The sequence below is a fragment of the Nomia melanderi genome, chromosome 2 (genome assembly GCF_051020985.1).
Source record: "Nomia melanderi isolate GNS246 chromosome 2, iyNomMela1, whole genome shotgun sequence".
NCBI lineage: Eukaryota > Metazoa > Arthropoda > Insecta > Hymenoptera > Halictidae > Nomia > Nomia melanderi.
The window spans coordinates 1374197-1392924 of NC_135000.1; the positions used below are offsets into that span (position 1 = coordinate 1374197).

The following is an 18728-nucleotide window of genomic DNA, read 5'->3' on the forward strand; positions in this document are numbered from 1 at the left end:
CGAACAAGGAAAACAGTATCACCGACTGTGATTGCTCGGGGTGACGTAGTGCGCTCGCGCGCTCGCTTCGTTAGGACACTTGCTTATGTGTGCAGGGTAACTGAGTAACGTCGGTGAAACGCGGGCCTAGCGGTAACCGGTGCTAAACAAACCCAGTGTATTTTAAAGCATGCTACCGCTAAAGGTCGCTTGGTGATTCCTAAACGCGGAAGGAATGGTCGATCCGATCGTTCGCCGCGTTCTGTAATATGGCCGCCTACAAACTGTTCGGGCGATGAAATGCAACGAGCGCGGCAGGGGTGAGATATTTGGTTCGCTGAAGGGTGGTAGCCAGTGGCGGGAGGCAGTGTGGACGTTTCCGCAGAGAAGCACGTGCCAGTTCGCGAGTTAGGTGGAGTCCCATGCGCAAAGTGGGTGGAGGCTGCATCGTGAGGCTGGCTTCCCCGTTATCGCAGGTACGTGAGCGTGTGTGCGAGTGGCGAGCCGACCAGCGCGACCGAGTGGGCGGGTGTGACGACACACATTGCGCGGCTGTGTGTCGGTGGGTATGCGCGTCCTTGCCACGGCGTGCGATATTTCGAGAGGCGGGTGGGGCGGCAGGAACAGGGGCGTAGAGAGGCGGTCCTCGATTGGGTTCTCGAGGAGTGCTCTCTAGCCTTCTTTGTCTTCGGAGTGTGGTCTTTGCACGTGTCGATATAGTTTCAGTCGGTGAAGCTTCTTAAGATTACGCCCCGTAGGTGTTTCGTTGACATCCACAGCGTCTTCCCTTAATGCCGCCGATTCGGAATGAGGCTCGCGTGAGACGCGTTTCTCCTTGATCCGAGAAACAGGAAACGGATCCCCTGATATGCTATTTCGCTTAAGTGGACGAGTACCCGTAGAATATTTTTAAGAGGAAGATGAATTTTCAGATCAAGCGCTCGTGGAGCGAGCGTTTCCATGTACCGCGGACTAAATAGTCGGCCCAATTTGGTCCAGCGAAGAATGAATTCCTAGCAGAAGAGTGTTCAACGTAAAATTAGCGTTGACGTAGACGTTGTTTTCGTTAAGGGAAATATACACGACGAATATTTTCAATATGAAGCGTAGCTTGGATGGGAGAAACATTAGCCAGGTAAAAATAGATTATGAGAAAAATGAATGGACAGAGGTAAACGAAGGGGAAAATTAATTGACAGGAGGAGATCGAAGATCATGACCCGCTGCAGGTGCAACAGCAGCAAGACGATGTTGAGCAACAGCAACAGCAAATGGAACAGCAAACGGCCCAACCACAGATTCGTTTTTTGAGTACAAACGTACTACAGCAGTTACAACAACAACAAGATGTTCAACAACAAGCGCAACAGCAACAGCAGCCGCAAGTAATCACGTTGCAACAGCTGCAAAATTTTGTGCCTTTACAAGCTCAGCAACCGCAGCATGACCAGCAAAGACCGCAAACGATTTCTGTGCAATCGTTGCCACAACAGTTTTTGCAAGTGAGTATACTCTATTAATATGTATAATTCAACTATGTACGCTCTAATGTAATCACCAGCAAAGATATAATAATCTTAGGGTGCTCAGTTAATTAGTACTCAAGCGCAAGCTGCACTTCAACAGCAACAGCAACAAACGCAACAGCAGGCACAACAGCAGACTCAACAGCAGCAGCCTCAACAACAGCTTAGTTATAGTGTAATTCCACAGATGCAAACTGTTAATATTGACGGTCAAGAGGCACTGTTTATACCATCTTCTGCTATGTCTGCGACAGGCGGACATCATCAGACCCAGCCTACAATGCAATTTGCTACAGCTAATGGGCAACAAGTTCAACTTGCTAGTCAGCAAGTGCAATTAGCGAATGGTCAGACCATTATTACACCTCAGCCTGTCAGTTTGATAAGGGCACCCAATGTCTTTCCCACTTCTATTATACAAAATATCACTGGTCAGACTGTACAGTTGCCAACAGGTATGTACTATGTATGCATAAAACACGACATAAATGTTTAAAGATGTCACAATAGCGTTCAAATTACAGGTCAGAGTGTGCAAGTTAGACCACTTCAATTTCCAATGCAACATGTTCAGCAAACTGTACCTGTACAAGTACCAGTTACTGCTAGCAATGGACAAACCGTATATCAAACAGTTCATTTTCCTGTACAAGCATTATCCAGTGTTTTTAATGTGCCTACAACACAAATGATACCACAAATTACTCAGGTAAATTGTACGAAACGAATACATATTTTTTTAGTAATCGCGTAAACATTCATTTTTACAATTTGAAATTTATAGCAAATACCACAAGTAGCGCAAATAATAACACCAAATGGACAAATTCAACAAGTCCAAATTGCTAACTTGCCACAGCTTCAAAGTTTACAGGTAACTAAAAACCAACACATTCTGTGTTTAAAGTATACATTGCGTTTTTGTTAAACAAAATTCTTGTTACAGAGCCAGCAGGTAACGCAAGTGGCTCAGCAAGTTGCACAGCAACAAGCGCAACAGCAAGTGGTACAGCACCAAGCTCAACCGCAGGTATTACAATCTGTACAGCAACAGCAACAGCAACAAGCTGCACAAGCCCAAGTACAACAACAACAGCAACAACAAGTGCAACAGGTTGTTCAACAAGTTATACAACAACAGCAACAGCAACAGCAAGTTCAACAAGCACAACAACAATCATCAGCACCATCCTCTACTGTAGCAACATGGAGTACAACTGTAACAACTCCGAGCAATGTTCAGGTAGAAAATAGGATAATTGATCATGATGTAACTGAAAAAGAAAGTTTGTATATTCTAGGATTATAAATTTAATAATCAGTTTATTAAAACAAAAAGATAAAATACAGACTATCTTGCTCACTCGTATCATCGCAGTCGCTATCGTATCGCACGTCTCACATATCCCGCACGCCCTGATTTTCACACCTTATATACAGGATATCCCATAATTGGTAGTACAAGCGAGCAGGCGATGATTCTACGTAAAACACTGAATTGAAAATGTAGAATAAAATTTTGTCATATGAAGCTTTGTGTTTGAAAAAAATAAGTTTGAAAATTTCTCGAGTACGTGTGCATTTGATCCAGTTTCAGTTCTACGGATTTCGCTATCTTACTCTCCCCGAGTAGAAGAGTATTTCTGTGCTTCCTGTAAAGTTTACAAACGTTGTCAACATAATGGTATCTCTTGTATTGATTCTATTTTCTTCTTATGTTTATGGATCGGAGTTTTTAGTTTCCGAAATATTGTGAATATAGTTGAGAAGTAAGACGCTTTTTAAATGAGAATTATCGCTGCTGGATCGGCAAAATACCTTGGCCGCCACGAACTCTGGACTTATCACCTTTAGATTTTTATTTGTGGGGTCATGTCAAGTCGATTGTGAATAGTGATAACATAACGAGCGTTGAACAATTAAAACACAAAAATTATTATAGCGTTTGAACAATTAGAATTGCATAACGATACATTAGAAAACGTTCGGTGCAATTTGATAAGAAGAGCACAGTTATGTTTGCAACAGCGTGGACATCGCTTCCAACAGTTCATAAGTTAGACGAGTTCCTGAAAAGTGAGTACTTTTAAAATCGAGGTCTTGATCATCGATCCATTCGGTGCATATAAACATTGACAACGTTTACGAACAAGAATGAAGGTGATCCACAGTGAAATCCGTAGAACTGAAACTGGATCACGTGCACACGTGCTCGACAAATTTTCAAACTTATTTTTCTCGAAAACAAAGCTATATGTGAACAAATTTTATTTTACATTTTCGATTCAGTTTTTCACGTAGGATCTTCCCCTACTCGTTTGTACCGCCAGTTACGTGATACACTGTATATTCGTTCTCACTTGCTTTCTTGTTCTCTCTCGTCTATACGTAACATTCATGCATTATTTTTTGATAACTCGAAAGGCCACGGCAACCTTCTCAGAGTTTATTGCACTTGTTAATGTTTTTGTATTCGTATGCCACTATTTTCGAAGATGAGCCACTTTGACCTAATAATCGGTTTACTCCGGTTATTAACCTTGCTATCGCTATTTAAAAACACGTTTTATTTTCTTCATCCTAACAAATACGTGCACACTTATAGAGAGGCGCGAAAAAAAGTCATTCTACGGTATGAGTTTAAAAATTCATATTTTACGCAGGTACTTGGAATTGGTGCACTTGGAAGGCCAGTAGCGGCGGGTGGCAATGTAATTACCACGAAGGATGGTCAAAAAATTGATGTGCAAACGTTGTCAGCTTTAACGAGACCACCAGAATCAGTCGAAGGTGATATAAAAGTAACTAGCATTGATGCCAGGCAATTAGCCAGTGGTCAAGTTATACATATTCCAGCTGCTCAATCAACACAGCCTGCTGTCCAACCTATTACGATTACAGGCATGTTTTACTAGCGACAGTAACATTTTGAAACTAACACTGTTATTCTACTTGTATTGTTTTTACATTTTAGTTCTTCTGTTCTATACAAAAATATTGATATGTATTATATTTATTTGTTACAGGAACACAAGCTCAACAGTTAACTTTAATTCCTGCCTCCGCGTTAGCAAATTTAACTACCCAGCAAGGCAATATGATGAGAGGTGTAGGTAGCGGAAGTATAATGCAACTCCAGCCTGCCGCGGGTATGAATGCAACCAATGGTTTTCTTCAATCGATACCTGTACAAAATATCCCAGGTTTGGGCAATGTACAAGTTATACCTGCAAGTGCACTTCAACCTGCTACCGTACAAACTTTGCCTGCGACAGCAGCCGCACCTATCGTGGCTGCTCCAACGGTTCAGTTAGACTCTAATGATCCAACGAAATGGCAAATTCTTCAAACCCTGCAATCAAATAACGCATTGACAACACCTACGCCTACTTCACATCAGCATCAAGTCACTACAGCAGCCTCTACAAATGTAGACAGTGATACTAATAAGCAACATAGAAGAAGAGTCGCTTGTACGTGTCCCAATTGTGGCGATGGTGATAGGTGAGCAATGTTCGATACTTTTTATTCTAAATTTCCCGTTAGAATAAAGAGAAAGAAAATGTTCCCATTACTCTGTAAGTGCATTTTAACGAATCGGATATTTCCTTCACAGAAATAGGGACATGACTAGAAAACGGCAGCACGTCTGTCACATAGAGGGATGTAATAAAGTATATGGGAAAACGAGTCATCTACGGGCTCATTTGAGGTGGCACACCGGTGAACGACCATTTGTTTGTAGTTGGATATTTTGTGGTAAGAAATTCACTAGATCGGACGAACTTCAAAGGCATCGTAGAACGCATACCGGAGAGAAAAGATTTCAATGTCCTGAATGTACGAAAAAATTCATGCGATCAGACCATTTAACGAAACACATAAAAACGCACACAAAAATAAGAAGTACGGTAAGGAAAATTTTAAATCTAATATAATTCATTCATTTTTAACACGTTCGCGAACATGAATGTAATATTCATTTTCATTATGATGCAAAATTACATGAATGCTATAACAATCAAATTTATAAGCCACATTAGCATGCATTTTAATCTTCAGAGTACTGTATTTGCAATTTTTTTCTATTTTTACAACTAATTAAAGTTTCTACTGTTCGCGAACGTATTAGAAGAAAACAAACGCATTATGACTAGTAAAATTAATTTTCATTTCTATTCATTGTAGGAAGCAGCTACTTCGACGCAGGAAGGTTCATCTGACAGTCAATCTTCTACAGAAGAAAAAATTATTATTGCTGTTCATAAAGAAACAGACCAGTCTGATATGGTTATATCAGAGCAAATGGACGACATTAAAACTCAACCAACGAATCATGTGACGAACGAATAAAATATGAATATTCGTGCAGTGTAAAGATTCCACTGCCCTTGAGGATTTAGATAAATATGTTAGTTGAACAGTAGTTCGTTGGTTGGTCGGTTGGTTGGTTGGTTAGTTGGTTGGTTGGTTGATTAGTTGGTTGGTTGATTGTTACGATACCAACGTCAAAGAAAGATTAAATTTATTAATAAACATAACGTTAAATTGTTTGCAATCTGCAAAGATTATTGCAATTATTTTCTGCAATTAAACAAAACAGAGAGAAAGCAGAAACTTTTTACAGGGATTATCGTAATTCATAGTACATAGAAAATCTATTTTTGTATTGAAATGATATCTGTAAATATGTACATAATGTATATCAATGTAAAAATTTTTGCACAAAATGAATTTTACACTTATAAACCGTTTTTGATATTATAATTCATAGATATGGTTCAGTCTTTCACCTTATTGTAACAAAATTTTTATGGCACCTAGGGACAATAATGTGTTATGTTGAATTAATGTTTTCATACACACTAAATAGTATAACGTAAAAAATAAACAAACAAAAGGTTATTTTGTATTTTTATGAGATTGATTATTGCTTTTAGTTGTTTGTAGACAAAAACATTGGATAACTATCTTCAAAAAGCTTTGTTCTACTATTTACACGCGCATTTTATTGTACGTTAATTATACCATTCATTAAAAGACTGCTTCATCAAATGACAGGTTATCGTCTTTTTTCATGCATTTTAAGTGTAACGTGTAAATATTATTACCTATAATTGAATCATTAAATTTCGCGTGTATTATAAACATTTTACATACGTAGTTTTTTTTTAAATCAGCAATATTATTTACCGTTTCATTTATTTTTTAATAAACGATGAAAATAAATTATCGCGTTTCTTGTTATCGACGAAGGTGACATACATCTTCGGAAAGAGACAGAAATATATCAATAATTAGAAACAATGGATTTGCTGTTTTATTGTACACCCTAAAAGTGAGTTTTTTGCGTCATTAAAAAAACAGCAGGACATCTATACATAAAATGAGAAATACGAATTAGGAAAGAATTTTTATTTTTAGAGTTCATGCTTTTTAATTTTATCATTTATATGTATAACACTTTTAAAGACGGATGTGAGTTTCTTTAACGGAAAGCGAGGCTACTGAATGATTTTCCACGACCAATTAGAAAATGGTTACAAGAGAAATACACCGTTCTTATTTCGCTGTATGATTTTAAGGTCTCTCAGGTGTGGTGTGTATTCAGGTGCACTCGACGTATGCATGTTCAATCGAATCTGACTCGTCAATGCCATAAACAAACGGACAACTATTATCGGAATGTGCATAAACTCGATCGTTTGTACACGTATCAGGTCTACATTGACTTGCATCCGTATTAAGTATCAGTGTATTTGAATTGGCCGAGTTCTGGAAAATTTTGGAATGTCGTGGGTTCCGTTCATTCACACTGAATCAAAACCAGACACAAATTGCGGTAGTTTCAAAGATCGTACCGCGGTAGGAAGAAAATCGTGTTGTCAATTTTAGGTAAGTAATTCAAACGTTTTACATCATTTTTTTTTAAACCGTTCGTTGCGACAATAATACATTTTAATGTGGACGGAGAACGTCCGGTCGAATGTGGAAATTATTTCTCTGCTAACCTAATTGTACAGTTTCCTCTATAGGAAGTCTAATCTTATCTTTCAAAATGTACATCAGCCATTGTGTCGTTTACCACCCACGATTTCAGTCGAGCCTTTAACGATCATATTGTATTCTCTTGAATTATCTATATATAATCAGTTGATTTATATTTTTTATTAGGATTACCAAATATTTTTTATAAAAAATTCAAAGAATGCCTGCTCCACCACCTCCTCCACCTCCTGCCTTCAATGTATCCAATTCTGGCCCCGGAGAACAAGATAGGAGTTTATTACTTCAGTCGATCAGAGCTGGGAAAACTTTAAAGAAAACCGTAACTGTAGATAAAAGTGGACCTGCGATTAGCGGTATGTTAATTTTATACGTGTGTGTATTACTTACAAAAGTGATTTTGATTGTGTTTTATTCTTAGGCAAAGTAAGAGGTGAAGCAGGAAATTCTTCTTCTTCGAATAATAGGGAAGCTAATAATTCAAATACAGTAGTCAGCGGTATTAGTAATTCAAATAATGGAGGACCCATAGGATTAGGTGGATTATTCTCTAGTGGTATGCCAAAATTGAAACCCACAAGACTTAGGCCGACTTCAGGTGAAAAGGACAGTAACAATGTAAATAATACAAGTTTTAATCAAGTGGCAACGCCTAGTATAAAACGAGGTCCTCCTCCAGTTCCACCACCAGTTACGCAAAAACCACAAGTATTTGGTCAGGTAAAAATATTGAAAAGTACCATATTGTATGTCCATAATATACCTTAAAGTGTTAATAATTTACATTTTAGAAGTCCAATTTAAACCAGGGGCAGAGCACTACAGACTCTGCAAATTCTAATACAGAAGTACCCAAAGGATTTGGGAAACCAACTCTTGCTCCCAAACCACCTTCAACGCCATCTTCTACAGTACACAAGCCATCGCCACCTCCTAAAAAGTTAAACTTAACTACAGGAGCAAGCGTGTCAAGAGCACAAAGTATGCGATTGCTTAGATCACCTCCTGTGCTTACTCCCACTCCGCCATCTCTTCATCAGTCACAAGATTGTTTGAATGAAAGTCAATCAAGACCAACAAATCGAGTCCTTAGACCTCCAGTAGCTAAACCTCCATCTCCACCTACTTCCAGAGCAAATAGCTCAACTACTACTGCGACAAGAGCTGCACCACCACCACCCTCTAGGGTAACAGTTAGCGCGCCTTGTATACCACCTCCACCTCCTCCACTTCCACATCGTCCTGCTCCTGTTCATCAAAGGCTAGCTCCACCACCTCCGCCACCACCAACACCTCCAACGAGAAGTTCTTCGATGCGTAATGGTCAAGCCATGAGTACCCTGGACCTAGAGGTACGATTCGCAGACATGTTTCATTCTATTGCAAATTTTCCACCACCGGAGCCATTCAAAGGATTCCCAAAAGTCTACAGCAGCAGAAATGGTGAGAATTATATATTTGGAAATTGGTCGTCATCTTTCTCGAATTTTACTATTAGATTGTACACTTCTCAATTATTTTTGTAAATTTCATTTTGCATGAACATTTTTCGCGTATTTCCATTACTAAAAATACGAAATGAAGCTTACTAATTTCATCTTATGACTCAATGCAAGTTGAGTCACCATACCATATTGTTGCATGATGTTCCTGCTTCAATGATTTATCGTTTGTCTTCAGTGTAATATATGAATGTAATTTTTCACATTGCCTGCAAGCACTGCCATTGGAAATTATATTTACATTGAATGAAATGAGTTGTGAGAGTACTGAGAATAAACGCACATAACATTTGTATTTGTAAATTTGTACACATTGCCATGTTTGTACGAATAACAGTGTTCTATAATAATTTCATGCTTTAATTAAATAAATTATCTGCATTTTGCTTTATCACGCATTGCAATATATCAAGAGATTACGAATGATTGACATGTATTGTATTGAAAATTGCTGATCTTAACACATTCGTGACCGGCAAATTTTTCGCTTTTTCAATACTCATTGCCGGTGAAAATGAAAAAAATCTTCAGTTAATAGCCGCAAATTTGTTTTGACACATTAGTCTTGTAACAATGTGTTTGAAATGAAGAACTTTTCGTTAAAAAAGTCGCAAATGGAGAGGAGCAGATGAATAAAATATTTTGGAAATTATTGTATTTGAAAAGACGTAAATTTGCATCAGTGATCGGGAATGTGTTAAACGTATGCATATATATGTATATTTAAGCTAACTTAAAGATCTTTTAATAATAAAAATTAATTGCATGCATACTATAGAAATAATAAATCGCTCGGTTAAAATACATGTAATATTTATACTTTTTTAAAAAAAGAAAGGTAATAAACATGTTTGAAAATTACAGCTGCGAAACAACAAGCTCCTGCACCACCCCTGCAAACGCCTTCTATATCTAATACAATGGTACCATTAAATACATCATCTGGGGGTTAACTGTGGCGATACAACGCGACTTCTCTGGCACATTAATTATTTTCAAATAATTTGTTTTATTTATTACGTTACAAGATAGTTTAAATAACATTCGAAACATTACTACAACGAAATGAAAGGCTAACTATAAATAGAAGAGATTAGGTGAAAAAAGAAAAAGCTGAAATAAAGTATTAAAAGTATTAATCATAATTTATATGTTGAAAATTTCGTTTCGCTGGAACGAGAGATGTTTTCCTTTTTGTTTTTCTTCATAAATCATTGTTGTGGTACAAGACTGCATTAAATTACGACATCGTAACGGTGTTGAAAATTATGTACATTTACACAAAAACTACATAAGACAGTTGTATGGTACTTCTGATGGCAATGAAAACTTGCAATAATAATACACTAATTAATCGTGTATATTTATCAATGTAAACTTTTAACGGTTTTTATAAGAGAAACATAGAATATTATATACTTTTATTTATAACAACGACCTTTTATTATTTACTAATGTACAATATTAAATATCATAATTTGTTTAGATGTAGTTATTGTATCTGGCAGTGAAACAATGTGATACTTTCCTAATCCTATTTGTTGTGAATCCAAACTCAGTCTATCGCAATAGTATTTTATTGTTGACAGTGAAATATATATTATGAATTATACTTTAATGAATGCACTCAGTTTTCTTTAAAATAGGCAATATATTTTCACGGCGGTCGATAAATATCTACATCAACGAACAACTTAGAATATGCATTGTTCCGGGAAAAGAAGAAATATCTTTTTACAAACGTTCTTCTCCCCTTGCATTTATTTAAATCAGTAAACATATTCGCATCGGTAACTTAGACCCGAGACAATGCAAGAATGACGAAGCAGTAAAATTGAAATGGTACTTAAATCTCGAGTTCTCTCTCGATAATCTTACGGTATTCATCGAAACCTCCTTCAATGCATCGCACAGAACCTTCTCCGCATACCCAAAGTTCAGTGCATACCATACGAATTAATCTTTCGTCGTGCGAGACTAGTATTACACCGGCCTGAAATATTATTACAATTAATTAGCATACACGTTTCAAACGTGAGGAAAGTACGTGAAAGTACATGGGGATAGAGACAAACTGAAAACAAAATATTACTTGACAAGTATTAAGTGCTTTGCCTAAAGCTTCGATCGATTCAATATCGAGATGGTTCGTGGGTTCGTCAAGAACTAAGAAGTTTGGCGTAGCGGCACACATTAACGCAAATGCGACTCTCGACTTTTGTCCTCCGGACAAAGAATTGATTGTTTGTAAAGCTAAATTACCACTAATTCCGAAGCTGCCGAGCATTCTCCTATATTCCTCGACAGGTTTACCTGAGATGCAACAGAGGAACAAAGTGTAACAGATTAAAACGTCTGATTTGCAAAATGTTATACTTCATACCTGGAAAATGATTTTGCAATAATTCTACCGGGCACACTCGCATATCCAACTGATCAACGTGGTGTTGACTGAAGTATCCAAATTTTAAATTTCGATGGACATGCACTGTACCTCTGGTTGGACTTAAAGAACTTGTGATTATTTTCAAAAGTGTCGTTTTACCTGTACCGTTCTCTCCTACGATACAAATACGGGATTGTAAACTAGCGGTAAGATTTACACCGGTAAATATTGCGTTTTCACTTCCTCCGGTGTAACTGAAGGATACTTCGTTAAGTTGCAATATAGGAGGACTTAACGGTTCAACGTCAGGGAACCGAAGTGTCACTTCTCCCTCTTTCTCCATTGGTTTCAATTCCGGCCTATTAACAGTAATATCAATTTTATAATTACGTTCAAAATTCTTTCTACTGGGTCGATGCAAGAATTTTGGCGTTGTCAAAAATATTATTATAACTATATAATTTTAAACAAAATTTATCTTAACCAGTATAAATCCTCCTTAAATGCTACTTCAAATAAATTGTGTAATTATTGATTCATATATATATAAATCTTTTCCTAAAATACTATACAACCTTATTTAAATTAATAAAATCCATTGAACTATTGGCAATTAATTCTCTTCAAGTGAATTTATAGATAAGATGATGAATTCAATTCATCTTATCTATAAATTTAAATTGGCAATTACTTCTTGTACGTGGTTAACAACAAAAATCTTTCTTTAAAACAAATAATATCTGTTTTTAAACTATTATAACGTATATAAAGGACACCTTTCTTCGTTTTTACTTAGTTTTGGTTTAGCTAACGAACAGTTGAGAACTCTTCTTATTTCTCATAAAAAAAACGTCGAAATTTTTTCATCAACCCAATACTTCTTACCAAATAGTATCAAACTCACAGCTTTTCCAACATCTTTATTTTACTCTGTACGCTAGAAGCACGATTAGCATTGTATCGAAATCGGTCGATAAACTCTTGCACATGAGCTCTTTTGGCTTGTTGAGCCTCGTATTCTCTTTGCTGATTTCTTTCACGTTCTCCTTTGGTTTTCGAGAATTGTTCATAGTTGCCTCGATAAGCCTCTATTTTCTGCCCGCGTAAATATAGTATATCGGTGGGTACCTAATATAAAATATATAATTTATTGTGTTCTTTGCAAAATAATATATATTTGGTAACATACCGTATCCAAAAAGTTTCGATCGTGTGAAACAACCAGCAATGTAGTTGGCCACGATTGCAAATATTTTTCCAACCAAAGAATTGCTTTGATGTCAAGCATGTTTGTAGGTTCATCGAGTAACAAAAGATCTGGCCTAGAAAACAATGCTCTTGCAAGAGCTAATCTCATCCTCCAACCACCTGAGAAAGCCTTAGTTGGCCACGATTGTCTTTCAACCGAAAACCCAAGACCCGATAAAATGGCGCTGGCTTTAGCAGGAGCTTTATCCACTTCAGCCAGTTGCATCGCTTCATATACTCTGGCTAATTCTTCACCTAACGCGTCTCCTGCTTTCCCACCATCTTTTTCGATTGCTACCTGCAATTCTGTTTCCCTGCTAAGCAACATACTTCGCTCCTGATCACATTGTAGTACAGAATTCAAAGCAGATGTATCGTCACCAGCAACTTCTTGTTCTACATGTAACACTCGTATGTGAGATGGTATTCTTAACTGCTTGCTATGATTGAAAGAAAATAATAATGTAGGAAACAATTATAAACAGTTTATTATCTAAATAATTTTGTTTTTAGTACCTAGATATCATTCTCAACAAAGTTGTTTTACCGAGACCATTTCTACCAATAAGACCGTAGCGTCTACCAAATGCAAGGGTTAAATCTGCTCCTTGTAATAAAATTCTGTCTCCGTATGCTACATCGAAATTCTCTATCCTAATATCTTGAGTTTTATTTACACCGCCTTTAGTTTCCATACGACTATCCTTTTTGCTTGTCATCTGACTTGCACTTGCCGATTCTATACCTTGATTTACATTATTAATACGTCCAGTTGATTCATTATTAACTCGCTTCTCTTGCTTCTGTTGTAATTTTGCTTCTGCTTTTTCCAACTTTTTTGCATCTACTTTCTAATAAATAATACTAACACAATGACATAGGAACAGAACATTTGTCATCTCTAATTTAACCCTTATCGGACATCAGCAGTTTAGCTGTGATTCGTTCCTAGGTTGTGATCTTACCTGGTACTTACATGTAAAATATTGCACTGGTGATATGTATATCACAAATGAAAAGACATTTTATTGCACAAAAACATATATCTTAATTTTTTTCATTAACATTTAAATATTTAAGTTTTAATTGTTTGATTTTGTTACCTTCCATGTAACATATATCCAATGTGGTAAACGCTGTTATGTCACTTAAGAGATAATAAATGCCAATTATAATGAAAACTATAATGTCATATGGAAGGTGACATATATCCGTTAAGGGTTAATAAATAATAATTTACTACTCACCATAGCATCGTCTCTAGTAGTAACCCATATACTTTTAATTTGTTCTACTTGAGCCTCTAAAGTAGCAGCCATAGTACCCAAATGGACAGGCGCATTTAATACTTTATTCACCCCATTTTTCCTCCTTTCAACGTTCTCATCATTCGAACCACCTTTCAATATTTCCAATAACTTGACGCATATTTGCCTATATATAAAAAGATTCCAGATTCTAAATTATAAGAACAAAAAATATATAAAGATAATATTAAGTAATAAATATAGTTGACAACACATTAATGACAATGTATTTATGTAATAACATTCGTATGATATAACTAATCTGCAAATATTTATGCAGATATAGGTATTTAAAGACTGAAAGTAATCAAATAGAAGTTTTACCTTTAGGGGTTTATCTATTTATTGAAGTACGACAAAACTTTCAACGAATTCAATTAAGTAAATCCGGTATATGAAATTTAAAACAATTAACTTTACTATGAATGCATAAATATTGACTACGCCTAGATATACTCGATATAACAAGATAAAAGATGACAAATGTGAACACGTTTACAGACCTAACCTCATTCTCTGGTTTCTCCGCGACTTCGTGCAACACTTCTCCGATTGCTTCGTACACTTCATCGGCATCTTCGAAATCATCTTTCGAGCTGTCTAAGATACCTTTATACGACGAAATATTGTATATTTAACTTTAGTATTACAAAGTAGTTTTATAATTTGTAGGTTAGATTCTTTCTTACATACCTTCCACATATTGATACAAATCATCATCTATCGTTGGAAACTGACTGCGAATGTATTCGCCACAGACTGCCATGCCAGTTAAGCTAGCGAACAAATATGTCGAAGTGAATTCGTTTAAAATAGTTGAAAAAACGATGCGCTTGACAGAACGGACGTCAAAGCTCTCTCGGACACTGCGAACACATGTTTACGCCATTTTGAAATATAGTACCGCAGTCGGGACATCGTCCGGGACGAATATATTTTCGAAATCAAAGAAATTTTTAACATATACGATTCGCATACATTCTTGTACGTAGTGCTCCCGTTTATATTTTTTCGAAATTCTGTGTTCGCATCAACATCTTTTTAAATTTCTAAAAAATACACGCATTTTCCTCTTCGGTGCCGAATCCATTGGCGAAGTAGCCATGTTGAAGCTGTCAAAAGCGATTCTTGCTGTTTGATTGTATGTGCAGTATGCTTTTTACGTATTCTAACAATTACCGTTGATTACTGTTCACTTTTTCTGTTTTACGATAGTTGAATAACAAGAAATGATCGTAATTTTCAATGTTAAACACTTTAAGATCTAATTTCCAATCTGTAGTGAGTATTTAATGTTGTTCCAAGAAAAATGTCGAAAAGAGCTGAAAACATAACTAGTTCTGACGGCGAAACGTATAATTATCTGTTAACGTTTACGGATTAATATTTTCGTGAAATCTGTATAACATATTTTACGTCGTTTTGAAAAAGAATTTAAGTTTGAAGCATACTTACACAGAAAATCTAAAAAATGGCGACCGACATTGAAGAATCTGACACTGATGATCATGAAAGACCTGCTCCATCAAAACGACAGTGCACACGATTAATTAAAGTTAATGAGACTGTCTGGGAAGAGGTAATTATACAACATAATTGAAATTATTATCATAACAATTTCATTAAATTTTAATTGTTAATTCATGTGAATATCATTTCCTTTAATTGTTCAATGTATAAAAATTTACTCATACACTCATATTATTTTAGAAGAAACTATTAGTTTGAATATATTTTTAGAATAAAAATTCGGATACAAAAGAAGAAACAATAGAAGATCCCGAACACGTTCAATATGAAAAATTAAAGAAATGGCAAATGTGTCAAGTGGCCAAGGGATTTCTGGATAATACTATCAACAAAGTATTAGAAAATTATATTATGGGAGCGCCGCCTTCTTATCCTTTGGACGAATCCAGATTTCAATGGATTAGAGAAAACGACATGGAAGACACTGCAGTTCTAATGGCAATTCGTAATCACGGTTTAGTTCAGTCCGGAGACTTTGTATCTCAGTCCAATGCTTCTTACAGCCATAATACTTCTGAATATTGGACCAACAATGAATTCACAGATGCGCATTATTCTTGTTCGTCTAATGGTGTTGAAAACATTGAAAATCGTGGAAGCTCCATTGCTACTACGTCTACGAACTCAATAAGATTAAATAATTCGAACAGCACCGAAGAATATATTAAACACGACTGGGATTTAGAAAAAGCAGATGATAACGACCAACAAGAAAACTTCTTGGAAAGGGCCGTGGCAGAAGCCATTAAGAAGAAGGGACTTACCGCACTTAGCATTGATTACGGTTGAGCAAGTTGAATGAAATCTCACCTCAAAGTATGTTTATATAATAGCAATGCATATAATTTTTTATCTTTGCAAATCTATTTCGATTTGTCCAACCAATTTCCTAGATGATATTCATCAGAAGTTATTTGAATAATTCTAATTATGGAATTGCAGTCTACTAAGAGGTAAAAAGTTCTGATGATTATCTATCTCTTATCTATCGAATATGGATAAATCTAGTTACACATAGAAGTGTAACATATGTATGCTACAGCAAAATATCTATTGAAGTGCTAGATTTCATTGACATATAATAAAAGATGGATGTAGTACAAAATTTTGTTGACTGAAATCTATGGCATAAAAAAGTTATTATTTTTGATTATAGGAGAAAATAATGTTTATTGTATCTACTTTACTAAGAAGAGTATTATTATGAATGCAATTATAATAAACTGCGATCTTTAGTTAACGCAAACCACTGCAGACGCTCCGACGAGTCAGAACTAAATCAGATACGAATTAAAAAATGAATTAGTTATCTTTTTAAGTCGTTCAGTGGTTCTAGTTCATTCCGCGCGGTATTCTATTGCTTTTATCCATTCCTGAAGATGTATTACATCTTTTTGTATATTGTAACTTTTGTGTAATACATGAGACAGGTTTATCTTTTAAAATTCGTATTACATAAGTGCGTATATATATATCTCTTTTAAAACAACGGAACGTTGTTGTATGTAAAAATGATGATGTTGTATGTAATTATGATTATTTCCCCTTTTTGTGTACAAGATCTTCATAATATATGTATTTTATATTTATGAATAGACTGTTACGCGTATACCGTATAAATTTTCATTTATTTTACACAAAGGTGTGTACCTCTATACAAGATATGTAATACAGTCTCGATAATTCGTATTTCTAGCAATTATAAATAAAGAAATAAAACTTAAAATTGCGGCGTTCTTTTAAAGTCTACAATTTTCCGTAGTTCCTAGTGTCCGTGCAAAGTAAAATTCGGCGGAACGACCTAGCAGAAACTGAGGTGATTGTTCGATTGAGAACAATTGAAGGGTTTACGGTATTTCCGTAGGTATAAAGCTTCCTTCAGCTGCAGCAGTTTCATCCTGAACTGAAATTTTAAAAGTAAATCTTCCTATTTGATTTATTTATTTGATTTATTTATTTAATAAGACTCTCAACATTATTTATTTGATTTATTTATTTAATAAGACTCAACATTATTTATTTATTGGATTTTTTATTGTATATTCATAAACTTTCAGAAAAGCTAAATATTATAAAATTATTAATTATATTTTGTTTTGATTAAAAATTTTATCAGAATAATTTAACATTTTAAATTTTATCAACGCCATCTAATGTTGAAATGAATGCCGGTGCATCAAAAAACTAATTAGGTTTCAATATATTAAAAATAATAGGCATTGACAACCCATTTACTAATTTAAATTTTCTTCCGATCACAGACTTGTATTGCATTACGAATGTATTGACGACCCAAGGATGTCGAACCGCGCAAAATCAATAACATACACATTACGTTTATTTTTTAAATTAGGAATAAGCCACGCTTTCGGGGAAAACCGATGCGTGTCGATTACATTCAGTTATCTACTCTTTATCGAAAAAGTTGATACAGACACACACATATATAATATATATATATCATACATATATATATTATATATATATATATATGTATGTACATACTTTTATACATATATAGATGTGTATATATATATATATATATATATATATATATGCATACATACAACATACATATATATATAATATAAATATATTATATTATACACATATATATATATATATTGTACATATATCATATATAACATACTTATATATATATACACACATATAGGCCGTGGGCTATTAATTGCATCGCAAATCATACACGCACACAGTGACAAACTGCAACTCAATTTACATCAAACTAAAATGGAGGAATTCTCCGAATAATAAATCGTTCGCGAACTGGCAAATTATTATTTTTTGATATAAAATTATTAACGTTCGCCGTGGCGATTATAGCAAATTTGGACGCCCCTCAATTTCCTAATACCATGACAATAATTCTATAATGATTATAAATAAATGCCAGAAGTTAATTCTATATACCAGTGATTCTCAACCATTCTACGCGATAAATTCTTTCTATAATTCGGTGCAACGTGAGGCTGATACGAAATAAACTTATACATCGCGTACATAGCGAATTAGAAAGTCAAATCGAAAATAATAATTCCTATGCGGTTTCTTATTAATCTATGCAATGAAGATTCGTCGTTGACGCTTACGAAAATGAAACCGAAACACGCACGATTGCGCGTGTCATCGGCAAGAATAATTAAACCCTGAGAACTAACGACGATACACGAATTTTCCCAATAACCAGTTATCGACCACGACATCGACCAAGTTGAGAACCCTC

General features: G+C 35.3%; 4 protein-coding genes across 9 annotated transcripts; 3 read left to right on the forward strand and 1 right to left on the reverse strand.

The window, feature by feature from the left end:
* Positions 1-471: 471 nt before the first annotated feature.
* LOC116425859 (uncharacterized) lies at positions 472-6924 on the forward strand. 2 transcript variants are annotated; one of them, XM_076364494.1, is made up of 10 exons: positions 472-1114; positions 1179-1481; positions 1561-1960; positions 2030-2214; positions 2290-2379; positions 2452-2748; positions 4169-4406; positions 4532-5009; positions 5122-5416; positions 5694-6924. In XM_076364494.1, exons 1-10 carry the CDS (start codon positions 1079-1081, stop codon positions 5856-5858), a joined length of 2487 nt encoding a protein of 828 aa, XP_076220609.1. In that variant the 5' UTR covers positions 472-1078; the 3' UTR covers positions 5859-6924. The 2 variants fall into 2 exon arrangements, with proteins under 2 accessions (XP_076220609.1, XP_031829948.1); XM_031974088.2 differs by having other exon boundaries at positions 1570-1960.
* Positions 6925-7251: 327 nt separating this feature from the next.
* LOC116425967 (uncharacterized) lies at positions 7252-10504 on the forward strand. Its single transcript, XM_031974337.2, has 5 exons — positions 7252-7400; positions 7680-7867; positions 7933-8231; positions 8303-8954; positions 9878-10504. The coding sequence occupies exons 2-5, from the start codon at positions 7714-7716 to the stop codon at positions 9964-9966; spliced, it is 1194 nt and encodes a 397-aa protein (XP_031830197.1). The 5' UTR covers positions 7252-7400; positions 7680-7713; the 3' UTR covers positions 9967-10504.
* Positions 10505-10763: 259 nt separating this feature from the next.
* LOC116425860 (ATP-binding cassette sub-family F member 3) lies at positions 10764-14789 on the reverse strand. 3 transcript variants are annotated; one of them, XM_031974093.2, is made up of 9 exons: positions 14648-14789; positions 14458-14563; positions 13895-14081; positions 13164-13498; positions 12589-13087; positions 12304-12527; positions 11397-11758; positions 11106-11326; positions 10764-11006 (listed from the first exon to the last, which is right to left on the reverse strand). In XM_031974093.2, exons 1-9 carry the CDS (start codon positions 14718-14720, stop codon positions 10860-10862), a joined length of 2154 nt encoding a protein of 717 aa, XP_031829953.2. In that variant the 5' UTR covers positions 14721-14789; the 3' UTR covers positions 10764-10859. The 3 variants fall into 3 exon arrangements, with proteins under 3 accessions (XP_031829953.2, XP_076220610.1, XP_031829951.2); XM_076364495.1 differs by having other exon boundaries at positions 11559-11758; positions 13895-14105; XM_031974091.2 differs by having other exon boundaries at positions 13895-14105.
* A 59-nt stretch (positions 14790-14848) lies between these two features.
* LOC116425861 (uncharacterized) lies at positions 14849-17287 on the forward strand. Of its 3 annotated transcripts, none has more exons than XM_031974100.2 (3): positions 14849-14938; positions 15414-15533; positions 15695-17287. In XM_031974100.2, the coding sequence occupies exons 2-3, from the start codon at positions 15426-15428 to the stop codon at positions 16271-16273; spliced, it is 687 nt and encodes a 228-aa protein (XP_031829960.1). In that variant the 5' UTR covers positions 14849-14938; positions 15414-15425; the 3' UTR covers positions 16274-17287. The 3 variants fall into 3 exon arrangements, with proteins under 3 accessions (XP_031829960.1, XP_031829959.1, XP_031829957.1); XM_031974099.2 differs by lacking the exon at positions 14849-14938 and adding an exon at positions 14952-15095; XM_031974097.2 differs by lacking the exon at positions 14849-14938 and having other exon boundaries at positions 15385-15533; positions 15695-17284.
* Positions 17288-18728: the final 1441 nt, after the last annotated feature.